The sequence below is a fragment of the Schistocerca nitens genome, chromosome 1 (genome assembly GCF_023898315.1).
Source record: "Schistocerca nitens isolate TAMUIC-IGC-003100 chromosome 1, iqSchNite1.1, whole genome shotgun sequence".
NCBI lineage: Eukaryota > Metazoa > Arthropoda > Insecta > Orthoptera > Acrididae > Schistocerca > Schistocerca nitens.
The window spans coordinates 991,729,674-991,743,674 of NC_064614.1; the positions used below are offsets into that span (position 1 = coordinate 991,729,674).

At 39.7% G+C, this 14,001-nt stretch overlaps 1 protein-coding gene across 1 annotated transcript in view; it reads right to left on the reverse strand.

The window, feature by feature from the left end:
• LOC126195217 (negative elongation factor B) overlaps positions 1-14,001 on the reverse strand; it is a 121,107-nt gene that overhangs the window by 39,599 nt on the left and 67,507 nt on the right. The window contains exon 8 of the mRNA XM_049933740.1: positions 6,023-6,097. Coding sequence (XP_049789697.1) covers positions 6,023-6,097 — 75 coding nt within the window. The remainder of the gene's footprint in view (positions 1-6,022; positions 6,098-14,001) is intronic.

Sequence of the window (14,001 nt, forward strand, 5' to 3'; positions counted from 1 at the left end):
CTTATAAATAAATAAAAAACTTTTTATTTTAAATTCAGTGCATTAGTATTTGTAAAATGACGATCATTCCACTTGGGACCTGTGGAATGGTACATTAGCTTATTTGTTTTAGTTGTAAATATTTGTCATGTATTGTTGTTTTTCTGACATGTTCCACATCCTGGAGGACCTCCTCACTACGGATCAATTGGAATGAAAGTAAATCTAATCTAATCTAATCTATGCTTTTTCCGCTACATGTGGCTAAAAAGCACCTGATATTACTTAAAGATATTTGGCTACACATTCAAGCCAGTCCTTTAAATTTATGTGACTTTTCTAAATATCTTGATAAAATGTGTTGCAATTAGACACTGCATCACTATTTATCTGTAAAAGAGGAACAAACTATTTACACCATGGTAAGACATACAAACGCACATACTATTCATTATTATGTTTAAGCTGTGTATGCACTGTCACAAGAAACATATTAGTGCTCGAAACATGTTTCCAAAACATGTTTCCTGTGGCATTTCCATTTCACGATATGTTTCCATCTTTGTTGGTTGGCTGTTTGGGGGAAGAGACCAAACAGCGAGGTCATCGGTCTCATCGGATTAGGGAAGGATGGGGAAGGAAGTCAGCCGTGCCCTTTCAGAGGAACCATCCTGGCATTTGCCTGGAGCGATTTAGGAAAATCACGGAAAACCTAAATCAGGATGGTCGGACGCGGGATTGAACCATCGTCCTCCCGAATTCAAGTCCAGTTTTCCATCTTTGTTTCTGGTTTCTGTCCACACTGGTGGCTATGATTTCTTGCAGTATATTCCCATTGCCTGTAAGATGTTTGTAGTATAATTTTCACATTGTCTGCTATATATGTCTGCTGATGAGGAAACTGTAATGATACGTGGCGCTGAATGATTAATACCCTAAAAGTTCACACAAACAAAGTAAAAGGTCTCTTTGTTGGTGGATAAAAACATACTAGAGAAGAACTGGCGGTAATAACTTGATAAAGTAGCTGACTATGGAAGACGGCTCTGGTTTTTGTAACTTCACTTAGATGTCACCCACTGATTTTGAATTCCATATAGTACCTGAAATTAGCGGGCTCTGGTAGAAGCCCTGAAGGTTTGTGTAATGGTAACTAAATAAAAAACATTGTTAAATATGCATATTATCAAATTTTTATTCAGCTGGTATGATTCCACATAATTCACCAAAAATTACTTTCTTAAAAGTGTCGATACTTTTTGTGTTGCTTATGAATGTGATAGGAGAATGCACATAGCAGAGTGTCTTTTTCTGTGCTGTTTTGTTACTGTTTGCTTCAAACATTCAACAAGCAGACCTCAGCCTGTATGTAATAATTTGACAGTCTTCTACACTGACCACTCCTTTTTTTTTCAGAAAACTCGCTACAACAACCAAAAAATAACATGGATCACCTCTGTACACCACACAATGCGACATATAAACATATGCTAGTGCTGTGCAGCGATGAGCCAGTGACATGTATTAACTGCCTGAAAAACTATTTCCTTCGATCTGTACTGACACTGCTAAGAATATTTGTTTCCATATTTCAAAACACATTTTGAAATGGTGTGTACAAGCAGCAACTAGAAATGTATTTTGAAAACATGTTCCAAGCTCAGTGTATATGCAGGTTCAGAACTCATAATTTATGACTTTGAACCCTATATACCGACTCTTTCATTAATGCAGAACAATAACAAGCTTTTAATATCAACAGTTTAAACAAACTTTTTCAAAAAATAAACAATTAACCACATGTAGAGAACACACTTTGGGATAATGCACTAAACAAAGATAAAAAAGAAAATAAAAAATGTAAAATAAATTCAAATCAGCATGAATGAGATTTAAATACGTGTGTTAACATATCATGAGAATGTGGATCTACCTAGTTTCATGTTTATATACACAAACCTGCTTCGTAAGTTTTGGTTTACATGAGATGCATAATGCATTTTCTGTAGACTTCAGATCATACGTTAAAAACACATATTTGTTTAAGATGGCTGTGAAAACATCTTGTAAACACATAGTAAAAGTTATACTGAAAACAATATTTTTACCTCTCCTTTCTTGTAACAACTGAAACATGGCAATAAAATTTAACCACTGGAGGATATTAACTTCAACAAAACCATTATTTAGCATTAGACCTGTTACACTTGAAACAATGTTGCAAGGGGCGTCTCTGTTCCCTTCAACTGTTCATTGGTGCCTACATTGGCCAATACTTACGGTATGATGCCAACGCATTCGAGACAACTTTTGGTTTAACTTGTATACAGAACATAAACATATATGATGCATGGATCGCCACCAGAGCATTTGTGGCTCTAAGCAAGAATAATTATATTTTGTCATTACAAAACAAAATGAAAAGAAACATCTAAAAGAATTTGGTGGGCCGTTAAGACTTCACTTATTTTGAAATCAGCAAGTTTTAAATAAGATATAAAATTGTATGCAAATACATCCATAAACATATTTCTTGCTGATAAAGTTGCATGAACAGCCAACCTCGTGTTTTGAAACGAGAACCAAAACTACACTCGCAACAATGTGTGGTCACTTTATCGACACTAGCAAAAACACCCTTTGATGTTTAGTTAAAATACCGACAAGAAAAGGAGTCGTACCAAGATTAGGGCCAATATTTATATAAGTAGCACACTTCGAAATATTAGATATTTTAAAATTAGTGATTTATAAAGCTCAATAAAATTAAATTACAATGCTAACTTAAAAACACAGAATTCCCTCAGATTTTAAGAAATTTCTGAAATTTTCCGAGAATCCAGGATTTCCAGTAGAATCGTCACCCTAAAAAATGTACAGCACACATCTGTGAAATTTGGACCCCAGATTGCTCCGCACATTAGCATGGATGTCCACTGTGATTGACATCAACAAGCCAAAACTGGGTGCAGATTTCCTGGCCACAACAACTTACTAGCCTATATTGTGAATGCCCAGCTGATCAATTCAACAAATAGTTTGAAGAAAGCAGGACAGTGATGTACAGATGCTTTCTTCAGTGTTAAACCAGTGAAGTCCGACAGACCATACGAAGACATACTGGACAAATTTCCAGGGCTCAATCGCCTGCCTGGTGCACCGAGGGTTGTCAAACATTCAACGATCCACCACATCGTGACTACATCTGGCCCACCCACCTTGTGCTGTCCATGTTGACTCGCACCTGGGTGACTCGCTGTAGCAAAGGCTAGGTTCAAGGCCATGCCGCAAAAGGGCATTGTTCAACATCAAGTAGCTCATGGTCCTCTGCCTTGCACTTAGTACCCAAGAAAGACAATTCATGGTGACAATGTGCTTTAAATGCACGAATGTTGCTGAACCGATATCTGGTACCATACTGCAGGATTTTAGCCACACCTTGGTGGGCTCAATTATATTTGGCAACCTGGTGGGCTCAGTTATATATAGAAAAGCTGACTGCATGAAGGCATTCATGCAGAATCCTGTGGCACCTGAAGACATTCAAAAAATTACAATCATTACACCCTTTAAGCTTTTTGGGAGCTTGTACATGACGTTCAGCCTCCGATATTCTACAATGATCTCATAGATATCCTGGATGGTATCTTGCCAGGCTTGCCATAGTATTTTGCATATTTTAATGATGTCCTGTTCATTTCAAAAACATCCAAACTCTACAGCCACCACCTAATGACTATCTTTTGGTGCCTGAGCAAGGTCGACATTGTCGTTAACCCATCAAACTGTACATTGGGGTCACAGAAACTGAGTGTCTTGGGCATTTATTCACCCCTAGCTTCATACCACTACAGGACAAGGTATGGGTGATCTTGAACATGCTACACCCGCACACACAAAGACTTACGCCATTACCTTGGCATGATAAATTTTTATCAGGGCCATCTACCCAATGCCACCAAAGTGCTGGAATCTCCGACTGCGGCTGTACAAGGCCCCACATCAAAGTGAAAGACCCCTCTTACCTGAATGGAAGCAGTGGAGAGAAGCTTTATTATGTACAAACGGAGCCTTGCAGAAGCTACCCTGCTCACTCACCCGATGCTGAACTGGTCGCTGTTCTGGGTGCCACTATATGCACATTGCTTCAACAATGCATCGGCAGTAGCTGTCAGTTGTTTGGTTTCTTCTTCAGAAGCTATCGCAGTCACAACCTACTTGGAGTCCTTATGTCTGTGAGTTTCTTGCAGTATATAAGACAGTGAAATACTTCCGCCCACCAACAAAAGCCCATCCCTTTGTGATTTAACTGGGCAGAGGTTCCTAACCACCCTTTTCAGAACACCAATACCAAGTGTACACCACACCAATTCCAATAGTTGGTACTAATGTTGCAGTTCTCCAGAGATCCAATATAACTTGCTGACTGACTGCCCCGCACTTGTGCCATTCTCTCTCTCCTCCTGTGAACATTGAGAATGACAACTGGACAGCCTCTGCCACAACACCTCCACTTGCCTACAACTCAAGCTAGTGCCCGTTCCTAGCTCCGCCCACAAGATTTGCTGTGACGTTTCAACAGGCACACACCGCCCATTTCTCCCAGAGAACTTCCAGCACAATGCTTTTGACCACATGCTAGGACTGTCACACCCTGTAATCAACACCACTGTGTCACTCGAGGCCATGCATTTCATCTGGTTAGCATTATAGATAGACTACTGTCAATGGACACGCACCTGCACCGTATGCCAGCATGCCAAAGTTGGGAAGCACACCCATGCACCTGTTGGTGCCTTCCCCAACATGAAACACCACTTTGCACATGTCTGTTACTTGCTGACAATGGTGGACCACTTCACATTCTGGCTGGAGACAACATCCATAGCATACATTACAGAGACCATCGTCAATGCCTTCATCGCCACCTTGGTGGCACGCTTTGGCTGCCCCAGTCATGTCACAATGGACCATGGCTGCCACTTTGACTGTGTGCATTTCACATGTAACCTGACTGTGTGAAGTGCAGTTACACAGAACTACCAGCTACCGCCCAGCATCTAACGGTTTGGCCAAGCAGAGCCAGCAAACACTGAAAGCCTCCCTAACTCGTCACAACACCACCTGGGTGCAAACACTTCCAGTGGTAATGCGGGGTCTGCGAGTAACACCAAAAGAAGAGATTGGCACTACACCTGCTGAACTTGTTTATGGACAATCCCTCGGTATTCCTGGTGGTTTTATGGAGGAGGTACCGTACCACTACCCTGCAACGCCTCAGTCCCACCACTGGCAGAACGTCAGTGCACCCATATGGCCCACCTCCGACCACATGCACTGTTGTGACATGGCACCAGCAATATATTCATACACCTTGATCTATACAGCACTGTACACACATCATGTTACACACTGGTGGGTACAGCCACCACTTCGGCTGACCTACGTGGGGCCACACCATGTCAAAAACAAGTGCAATGGCAAGCCAGCTAAGGCATCAATAGACTGAGTCAAGCCAGCTTACATCTTGACCAGTACTGCCCCAGTCAGGCAGAGCCCATGCCCATGGCCAATGATACACATATGCACCCAGCTGCCATCACACCATCATGTGCACCTCAGTGCTGCCCCGCCTTCCCCATCCAGCCGGCACAGCCACCCTGGCTGTGCCCACCACAGGCATGTCCCACAATTTACCTTAATTACATTAAAGAAACCACAAAAAAACTAAATTTTGGTCTCCAGTGATCTGAATGCTGCTCCCACCAACTGTATCACCTTGCTTGTTAACAAATGTGTTTTTAACCGATTACCCTAGGTAATTCACCACTCTGTGTAAGCTAATAATCCAAGAAAGGCACAATTGCAACAGCATCAAATGGTGGTGTCATTACATACTCTGGAATGATGAGCAATGAAGTTTAATCAAATCTAAGGTCAAGAAATTACAGCATGGTAATATCTGCGTAAATGCAAATTTATAGGCAGGATGCCTATCAGAGTATGCTTAGAAAACTATCAATAATTTTTTTTTGTATCTTACCTGTGAATCTATCATCACCCAAGCACTGAGGCCCAGAGCCAGCATCCTCAGAAGCAGTATGAGAACTGTATTTTCCTGTAACAATTCAGTTTTATTATTTAGTTCTTTTCTGTAAAAAAACAGTGTGCTTATAATTTGTTTTTAAATTAATTTAATAATTTCATAAGCACTGCAAGAATAATTTTATATATACATGCTTTTTAAAAGACAAAAGAGTTTGAGGCAACACAGTTTATTAAACTGTAGTTTAATACTCTTTGAAATTTATGCTGGAAAGAAAATGAAAACTGTAAATATTTTTAAATATTATTTACTGTGCACAAATGTTACAAAGTTTAACTACTATGTCAGAAATCTGTCCTACATTTGTTGCAAGTCCAGAAGCATTCACAATGTGCCTAAATTACCACAGAAAATAGTTAGTTTGGGAGTCTGTACACTCACTCATGCATCACATAGACTACCTCTTCATAAGAATAAAGTTTCTTGTTGCCCATTGATACTTATGAATGGCTAAGGCATATGAATAACATTTGGTGCAGTGTCTCTGCAGTACAGCTGATGTAAAAGACACTCACACTTCTAATCTACACTTGGCACAAGTTCGAATGGGCTGTTATGAGTTATGCCTTGTTATGTTACAACCAAACATCTAAGGGCGGTAATGAACATCATTTTAATTTTGTTGCAGCCAAACGGGATTTCGACAAGGTCTGAGTAATATACACTGGTGCCAACAGTTACTAACAGCTTGTAGTAATTCAGGATAATACATTTTTGTACTAAAACATGATATTGACTGCTGGACTTTTCTTTCTTTCTTTTGCCTTTTTCGATGAAGAGCAATGAGTCACTCACTGCCTTCTCTCTATATTTCTCTTAGGTGGTGGTGGGTCTAGGTTTTATCCTCAAAGATAATTCTTGCAAGGAAGGCATCACAGTTACATTTAGTATGTTAAGGGCTTGCTGTCTGTTAGATGCATTACTGTGACCCCAGAGAACATAGCAGACACAGACACCATCATTTATTCTTCATGCATGCAAGACACTAAAGGGTCAGCCACTTGGCTGTTTCCCCACAGTTGTGAACAGTGTCCATCTTTTAGACACTTTGTAACAATGGAGCATATTAGATGCAATGTGTTTTGCTGAGTCACAATTAGTGTTCATAGTTCTTGAATGTTGTCAATATACGAGGTGCATTCAAGTTCTAAGGCCTCCGATTTTTTTTCTAATTAACTACTCACCGAAATCGATGAAACTGGCGTTACTTCTCAACGTAATCGCCCTACAAGCGTACACATTTTTCACAACGCTCACACCATGATTCCGTGGCAGCGGCGAAGGCTTCTTTAGGAGTCTGTTTTGACCACTGGAAAATCGCTGAGGCAATAGCAGCACGGCTGGTGAATGTGCGGCCAAGGAGAGTGTCTTTCATTGTTGGAAAAAGCCAAAAGTCACTAGGAGCCAGGTCAGGTGAGTAGGGAGCATGAGGAATCACTTCAAAGTTGTTATCACGAAGAAACTGTTGCGTAACGTTAGCTCGATGTGCGGGTGCGTTGTCTTGGTGAAACAGCACACGCGCAGCCCTTCCCGGATGTTTTTGTTGCAGTGCAGGAAGGAATTTGTTCTTCAAAACATTTTCGTAGGATGCACCTGTTACCGTAGTGCCCTTTGGAACACAATGGGTAAGGATTACGCCCTCGCTGACCCAGAACATGGACACCATCATTTTTTCAGCACTGGCGGTTACCCGAAATTTTTTTGGTGGCGGTGAATCTGTGTGCTTCCATTGAGCTGACTGGCGCTTTGTTTCTGGATTGAAAAATGGCATCCACGTCTCATCCATTGTCACAACCGACGAAAAGAAAGTCCCATTCATGCTGTCATTGCGCGTCATCATTACTTAGCAACATGCCACACGGGCAGCCATGTGGTCGTCCGTCAGCATTCGTGGCACCCACCTGGATGACACTTTTCGCATTTTCAGGTCGTCATGCAGGATTGTGTGCACAGAACCCACAGAAATGCCAACTCTGGAGGCGATCTGTTCAACAGTAATTCGGCGATCCCCCAAAACAATTCTCTCCACTTTCTCGATCATGTTGTCAGACCGGCTTGTGCGAGCCCAAGGTTGTTTCGGTTTGTTGTCACACGATGTTCTCCCTTCATTAAACTGTCACACCCACGAACGCACTTTCGACACATCCATAACTCCATCACCACATGTCTCCTTCAACTGTCGATGAATTTCAATTGGTTTCACACGACGCAAATTCAGAAAACGAATGATTGCACGCTGTTCAAGTAAGGAAAACGTCGCCATTTTAAGTATTTAAAACAGTTCTCATTCTCGCCGCTGGCGGTAAAATTCCATCCGCCGTATGGTGCTGCCATCTCTGGGACGTATTGACAATGAACGCGGCCTCATTTTAAAACAATGCGCATGTTTATATCTTTTTCCAGTCCGGAGAAAAAAAATCGGAGGCCTTAGAACTTGAATGCACCTCGTACATTCTGAGGCATCCTGTCATGGTGTCATCTGTGGCTGCTATATTCTCTGGAAAAAAATGAAATCATCATATGGCATTGTTGGGCAGGAGCCCCCCCCACCCCCACCCCCCTCCGGGGAAGTTCAGTCACCACATTGGGTGATTTGCACATCGATGATGATGATGATGATGATGATGATGATGATGATGATGATAAGGACAAACACAATACTTAGTCCACAGGCGGAGAAAATCTCCAACCCAGCTGGGAATCGAACCCAGGCCTGCTGCATGATAGGCAAGCACATCACCACTCAGCTAAGCAGGTGGGCATATTCTCTGGAGTCATAATGTGATGCATATAACTGAGACAAGGAGCAACAGTCAATGATGTCACACATTTGCAGACTTCTGAAGTCTGTTCATACACTTGCTGTTATAACCAATACACTTCTCTGCACTGAATTTAGCTATGAATTTCATTCAGTGGGTTTCACACCTCCGTAAGACAAAAACTGAATATTAGAATGTTGAACAATGGAAACTCCAGTTAGGAATATCTACACTGTAGGAGAAGACAGATTGTGACTTACAGTACAGAAGACAAATTAAGTTGCAGATAGGCACAGTTAAAAGACACTTACATAAAGCTTTTGTGCTTGTTATTCATCAGTAACAGAGAAACCCGCACCATTCATACACACAAGCAAGTACACCTTACCTCATGGACACATGCCCACCAACTACAGCATCTTGGGCTGGATGCTGGAGTTGGTGGTCATGTGTGCATGAGGTGTGCTTGCTTGTGTGTATTTCTCTTTTGCTAATGAAGGCTGTGTCTGAAAGCTTTATGTAAGTGTCTTTTAATTGTGCCTGTCTGCAACTTAATGTGTCTTCTTTACAGCAAGTAGCAATCTGTCTTTTCCTACATTGCTAATATCAGGCTATTGTTTACACTCGGTTCACACAAGATGTCAGAGGATTATCCATTGTTGCACTGGTGTGTTCATACAACAGCAAATTTGCCTGAAGCTTTCATTTACTCCATCTCTACTCTTAATGAGAAAAGTACACTCAGACTGAGTATTAATATACAAGTTTACATAAATTTTAGTCTTCCATATAGTCTGTTATAGTTTTTGTTCTCTTCACACATACTGTGATGTGTGTCAACAAAAATAAACAGCGTCCAAAAATATAACATGGCTACATAAAAAAAAGTCTATTCATCAAACAGTGGCAAAAGAAAACACTTAAAAGATGTGGAAATGCATGAGCTTCAGAGCCAGTGGTGTCTCTTTCTAGGAAAAGGGGTGATGGGAAAGGAAGAGGGATGAAAGAAAAGGACTGGTAAGGTTTAGGAAATCGGATGAGTTACAAAAGAGTCACCCAGAACCCAAGGTCATTGGAGATTTACTGGATGAGATGAGAAGCAAAGGCCATGCCACATTATAATGTGGTATTTCTTATGTCCTTATCGGCATAGCAGACATTTACATTCTTCATTTGGTCCATGGACTTTGCCAAATGTACATATTTTACGATGTAACCAATTTACTGAGAGCCTTGTTGATACATGCCTCTAGTCCTTACATTCTCTGCTCCAGCTGACATCCAGCTTAGTTGGTATGTCGTAGAACTCTAGTTCTATCTCTTCCTCCTTCGTGTGCATGACATTAATCAGCTCCTTACATGGTTCTGTGTAAGATAGACAGTGTTGTCGTCTGATGTCCTCTATGAAATAAATCTCTTTCAGGAATTTGTAAGTAAGTTGGGATGGCACTATTTACACCATTTCTAGTAGTATCCATTTCACAGAAATTGTCTTGCTTTGTTCTATTCTTTTCATATCGCCAATCTTAGTTTTTCTCATATGGTCTCTGTACCATACTTTATGACTGGCACCACTGTCACTTCGAATAGTATCATTGCTGTGCTTGTTGATACATTGATTAAGTTTGGGATACTGCATGAAGCTCTGATGGCTGTTGCTGCTCTTTCCTGAATATGCATATCAATGGATATTTCTGTTGTCTGCAATGTACTATCTCTGGTGCACAGAGACTCACTGGCTACTGGCTCTCTATTTTGACTTTACTGTTTTTCTAATCCTCACAGGTATAAAACATCATGTCCATTGGATTCAATAGTTTTGGAAGTCTCTATTAATTTATGTCAGAAGGGCTTTTGACTGTCACCCTTGGTACTGGTATCTTCTCCCCTTGGCCTTTTATTCCTCTTGAGGACTTTGCTGTCACTGTCTCTGTGCCTTATTTAGTATATCTAGGAATGTTCAAAGATATGAGAAAGAGTGAAAAATCAATCATATGAAAAGTACAGCCAATAATGGAGTTTAGTTTCCATAAAATGTAAATAAATGTAAAATATTTTTAAAAGATTAATGAATTAATTTACTGCCAAAATAGTTATATTCTTTACCAATAAGTGGCAAATCACTACACTGTATTGGGGCACAGTACAATTTACAATTGTGTGCATTTGCATCGAGCCTTGCCTGCCCAAAGGATATATAACTACCAGTTCATAATACTGGCACATATTTGTTGATACAGTTAAATGAAAATGGAAACTATATTTTGGCAATCTCCTTCTCACTGTTAAAAACAAGAATCTACTAAAATGAAAACTAAATTTCTGTTGGTGATATGTTTCAAATTATTGGTTTTTCTCATCTTCTGTAAATTTAGGATCTGCCAGTAATTTATAATAAGTAATTTATAATAAGTTTCTAGGCTACCTTATACACATAGATTTTTTTATTTGATCTTCCCCTTTTATTACTCCAATTTTGTCTTTGTAGATATAATATGTTACTTGTCTGCACTTTAGTTTCATCCTTCTATTTGTTTAATTTTTCATTACATTGTTTAAGGTGATCTGTAACTCCACAAACGTAATAAAGATAACAAGGGTTCTTTTATTTTATTTTGGACTTCTGCATTCTTCCTTCCATTAACATAGGCAATATTAGAACTTCTTCTCTGTTACCTTCACTTTTCTGAAGTCAAATTGAGTTCTGACAGGTTTTTTCCTTCTTACTGCGTATTACTTTAGTCAGCAACTTATGTTGTTGTTGGTGTGGTCTTCAGTCCTGAGACTGGTTTGATGCAGCTCTCCATGCTACTCTATCCTGTGCAAGCTTCTTCATCTCCCAGTACCTACTGCAACCTACATCCTTCTGAATCTGCTTAGTGTATTCACCTCTTGGTCTCCCTGTACGATTTTTACCCTCCACGCTGCCCTCCAATGCTAAATTTGTGATCCCTTGATGCCTCAAAACATGTCCTACCAACCGATCCCTTCTTCTAGTCAAGTTGTGCCACAAACTTCTCTTCTCCCCAATCCTATTCAATACCTCCTCATTAGTTACGTGATCTGCCCACCTTATCTTCAGCATTCTTCTCTAGCACCACATTTCGACAGCATCTTATATGCTGAAAATATATGGCTGATCACCTGATAGTTCTCAACTTTATCTGTTCAAACCTTCTTTGACAGTGTGGTGGTTAACATTTTTTATGAAATGAATTCTTTATACATTTTGATTGACAAATAAAATAATATTAAAGTTCTTTTACATCTCATTAATATTAATAGCTTATGCTAGTTATCTTAAATGTTCTTGCAGGCAAGACTGAACTGAGATCATTCAGTGTTCTGTGATACTCGAACAACAACATAACAACATTCTGGAAACAACACTAATATCCAATTTCTTCCACCTCAGTGCCACTGTAACATGTGTAGCAAACCTTCTTCATTGGATGTAAATGTGTGTTTTGTTTGCTCCTCGCCTTGTTTTTAACAATGTTTCCATAAGCACTTGTTAACCTACACCTTCATTTCTATTCTGTCAAAGTTATATACAATCTGTCTGTACACAGTATTTTTTTTTCAAGTGCCACATATATTCCACTTTGCGATTATGTGTCTCTGATCTTGCATACTGGAAGTTGCTGACTGTTTTCAAATCCAACCTATAATGGTAACTTCATGTTCCATTCTTTGCAGTCTTGTATTTATTTCTTTCATCTACAACCTACAGGCTTTCAAGAGTTATCCATGCCCTTTCTCTTCCTCCACCCAACCTCCATCCACACTTCCTCTTTTTTCCCTTCTTCCTTCACTAACCTCTTCAGCCCTCATCATTTCATTCTTTATGAGATTTCACATGCTAATTCCTTAAATAATCAGTGCCTTTACTTAGCTTAGAAGTTACTGCCTCAATGAGTTACCAGAATATTTCATCCAGTCTTAATTTTTCAGTTCCCCAACTACTCAGATGCTTCCTCTTTTGCTTTATTCATTTGCATTTTGGCCTGCTGTTCTGCAATACTACATTATGATCTCAATATACATAAATTTCTCAGTATATTTCACAGTCAAGTATTTGTTTTATAAACCTTCATGTAGTTATGATGTTTTCCAGTGGAATCTTTCTGTGTCTCCAAGTTTTTTTTAGTGAAACCTTCCTTCCAGAAGAGGATGTTTGCTGCAACCTGTCGAAATCTTCGCAGACCTCCAGAAATATTTCTGCTGTTCTGTTTATTTCCCCTAGTACAGTTGCTTCTCTAACTCTACCTTCATTCTCTACTCTATTACAGAATTTTATAGTCTCTGAAGACTATCAACTTTTCAAAATTTTTGACACATTTTATTATTTTGCTGTATTGTATCTACATACATCAGTTTACAATGAGGCATGTAAACATATAACATCTTAGTTGATGTTAGTTTCATTTAAAATCTGGGAATAATAAGTCTCTGTACACTCCATGAACTCTCTCCTATCCATCTCCCAATTTCTAATGATTCCATAACCCATCATGTCATTACATCTATATCTACATACATACTCCGTCTGCCACTGTATGGTGCACAGAGGAAGATACCTTGTATCACTGCTAGTCATTTCCTTTCATATTTCAATAGCGAATGGAGAAATGGAAAACAACTTTCTACATAACTCTGCATGAGCCCTAGTAATTTCTTTTATCTTCATGGCCCTTGTGTGAAATATATATTGATTGCAGTAGAATTGTTCTGCAGTCAGGTGCAAATGTCGCTGCTCTAAATTTTTGTCAACAGTGCTTTGGAAAAACAATGCCATTCTCCCTCCAAAGATTCTCATTTGAGTTCACGACGCATCTCCGTAATATTCCCATGTTGATCAAGCCTACCAGTAACAAATTTAGTCGATCATTCATCTCCCTACTATCATCCTTATGTGCTCATTCCTTTTCTATACTACTAAAATATTACTACTAAAATACTAATGCTTTCAGACAAAGTCTTTCTTCTACAATAGAAAACACACTCATAATCAAACAACCACAACTCACACACACATACACCTAGCCACTGTCTCAGGGCACTAGAGCTGACTGTGACTGCGTCTGTCAGAGCAGCAATGAATGATGGGTTGTGGGAGCATGAGTTGGGAAGGGGGATGGATAGCACGGTACA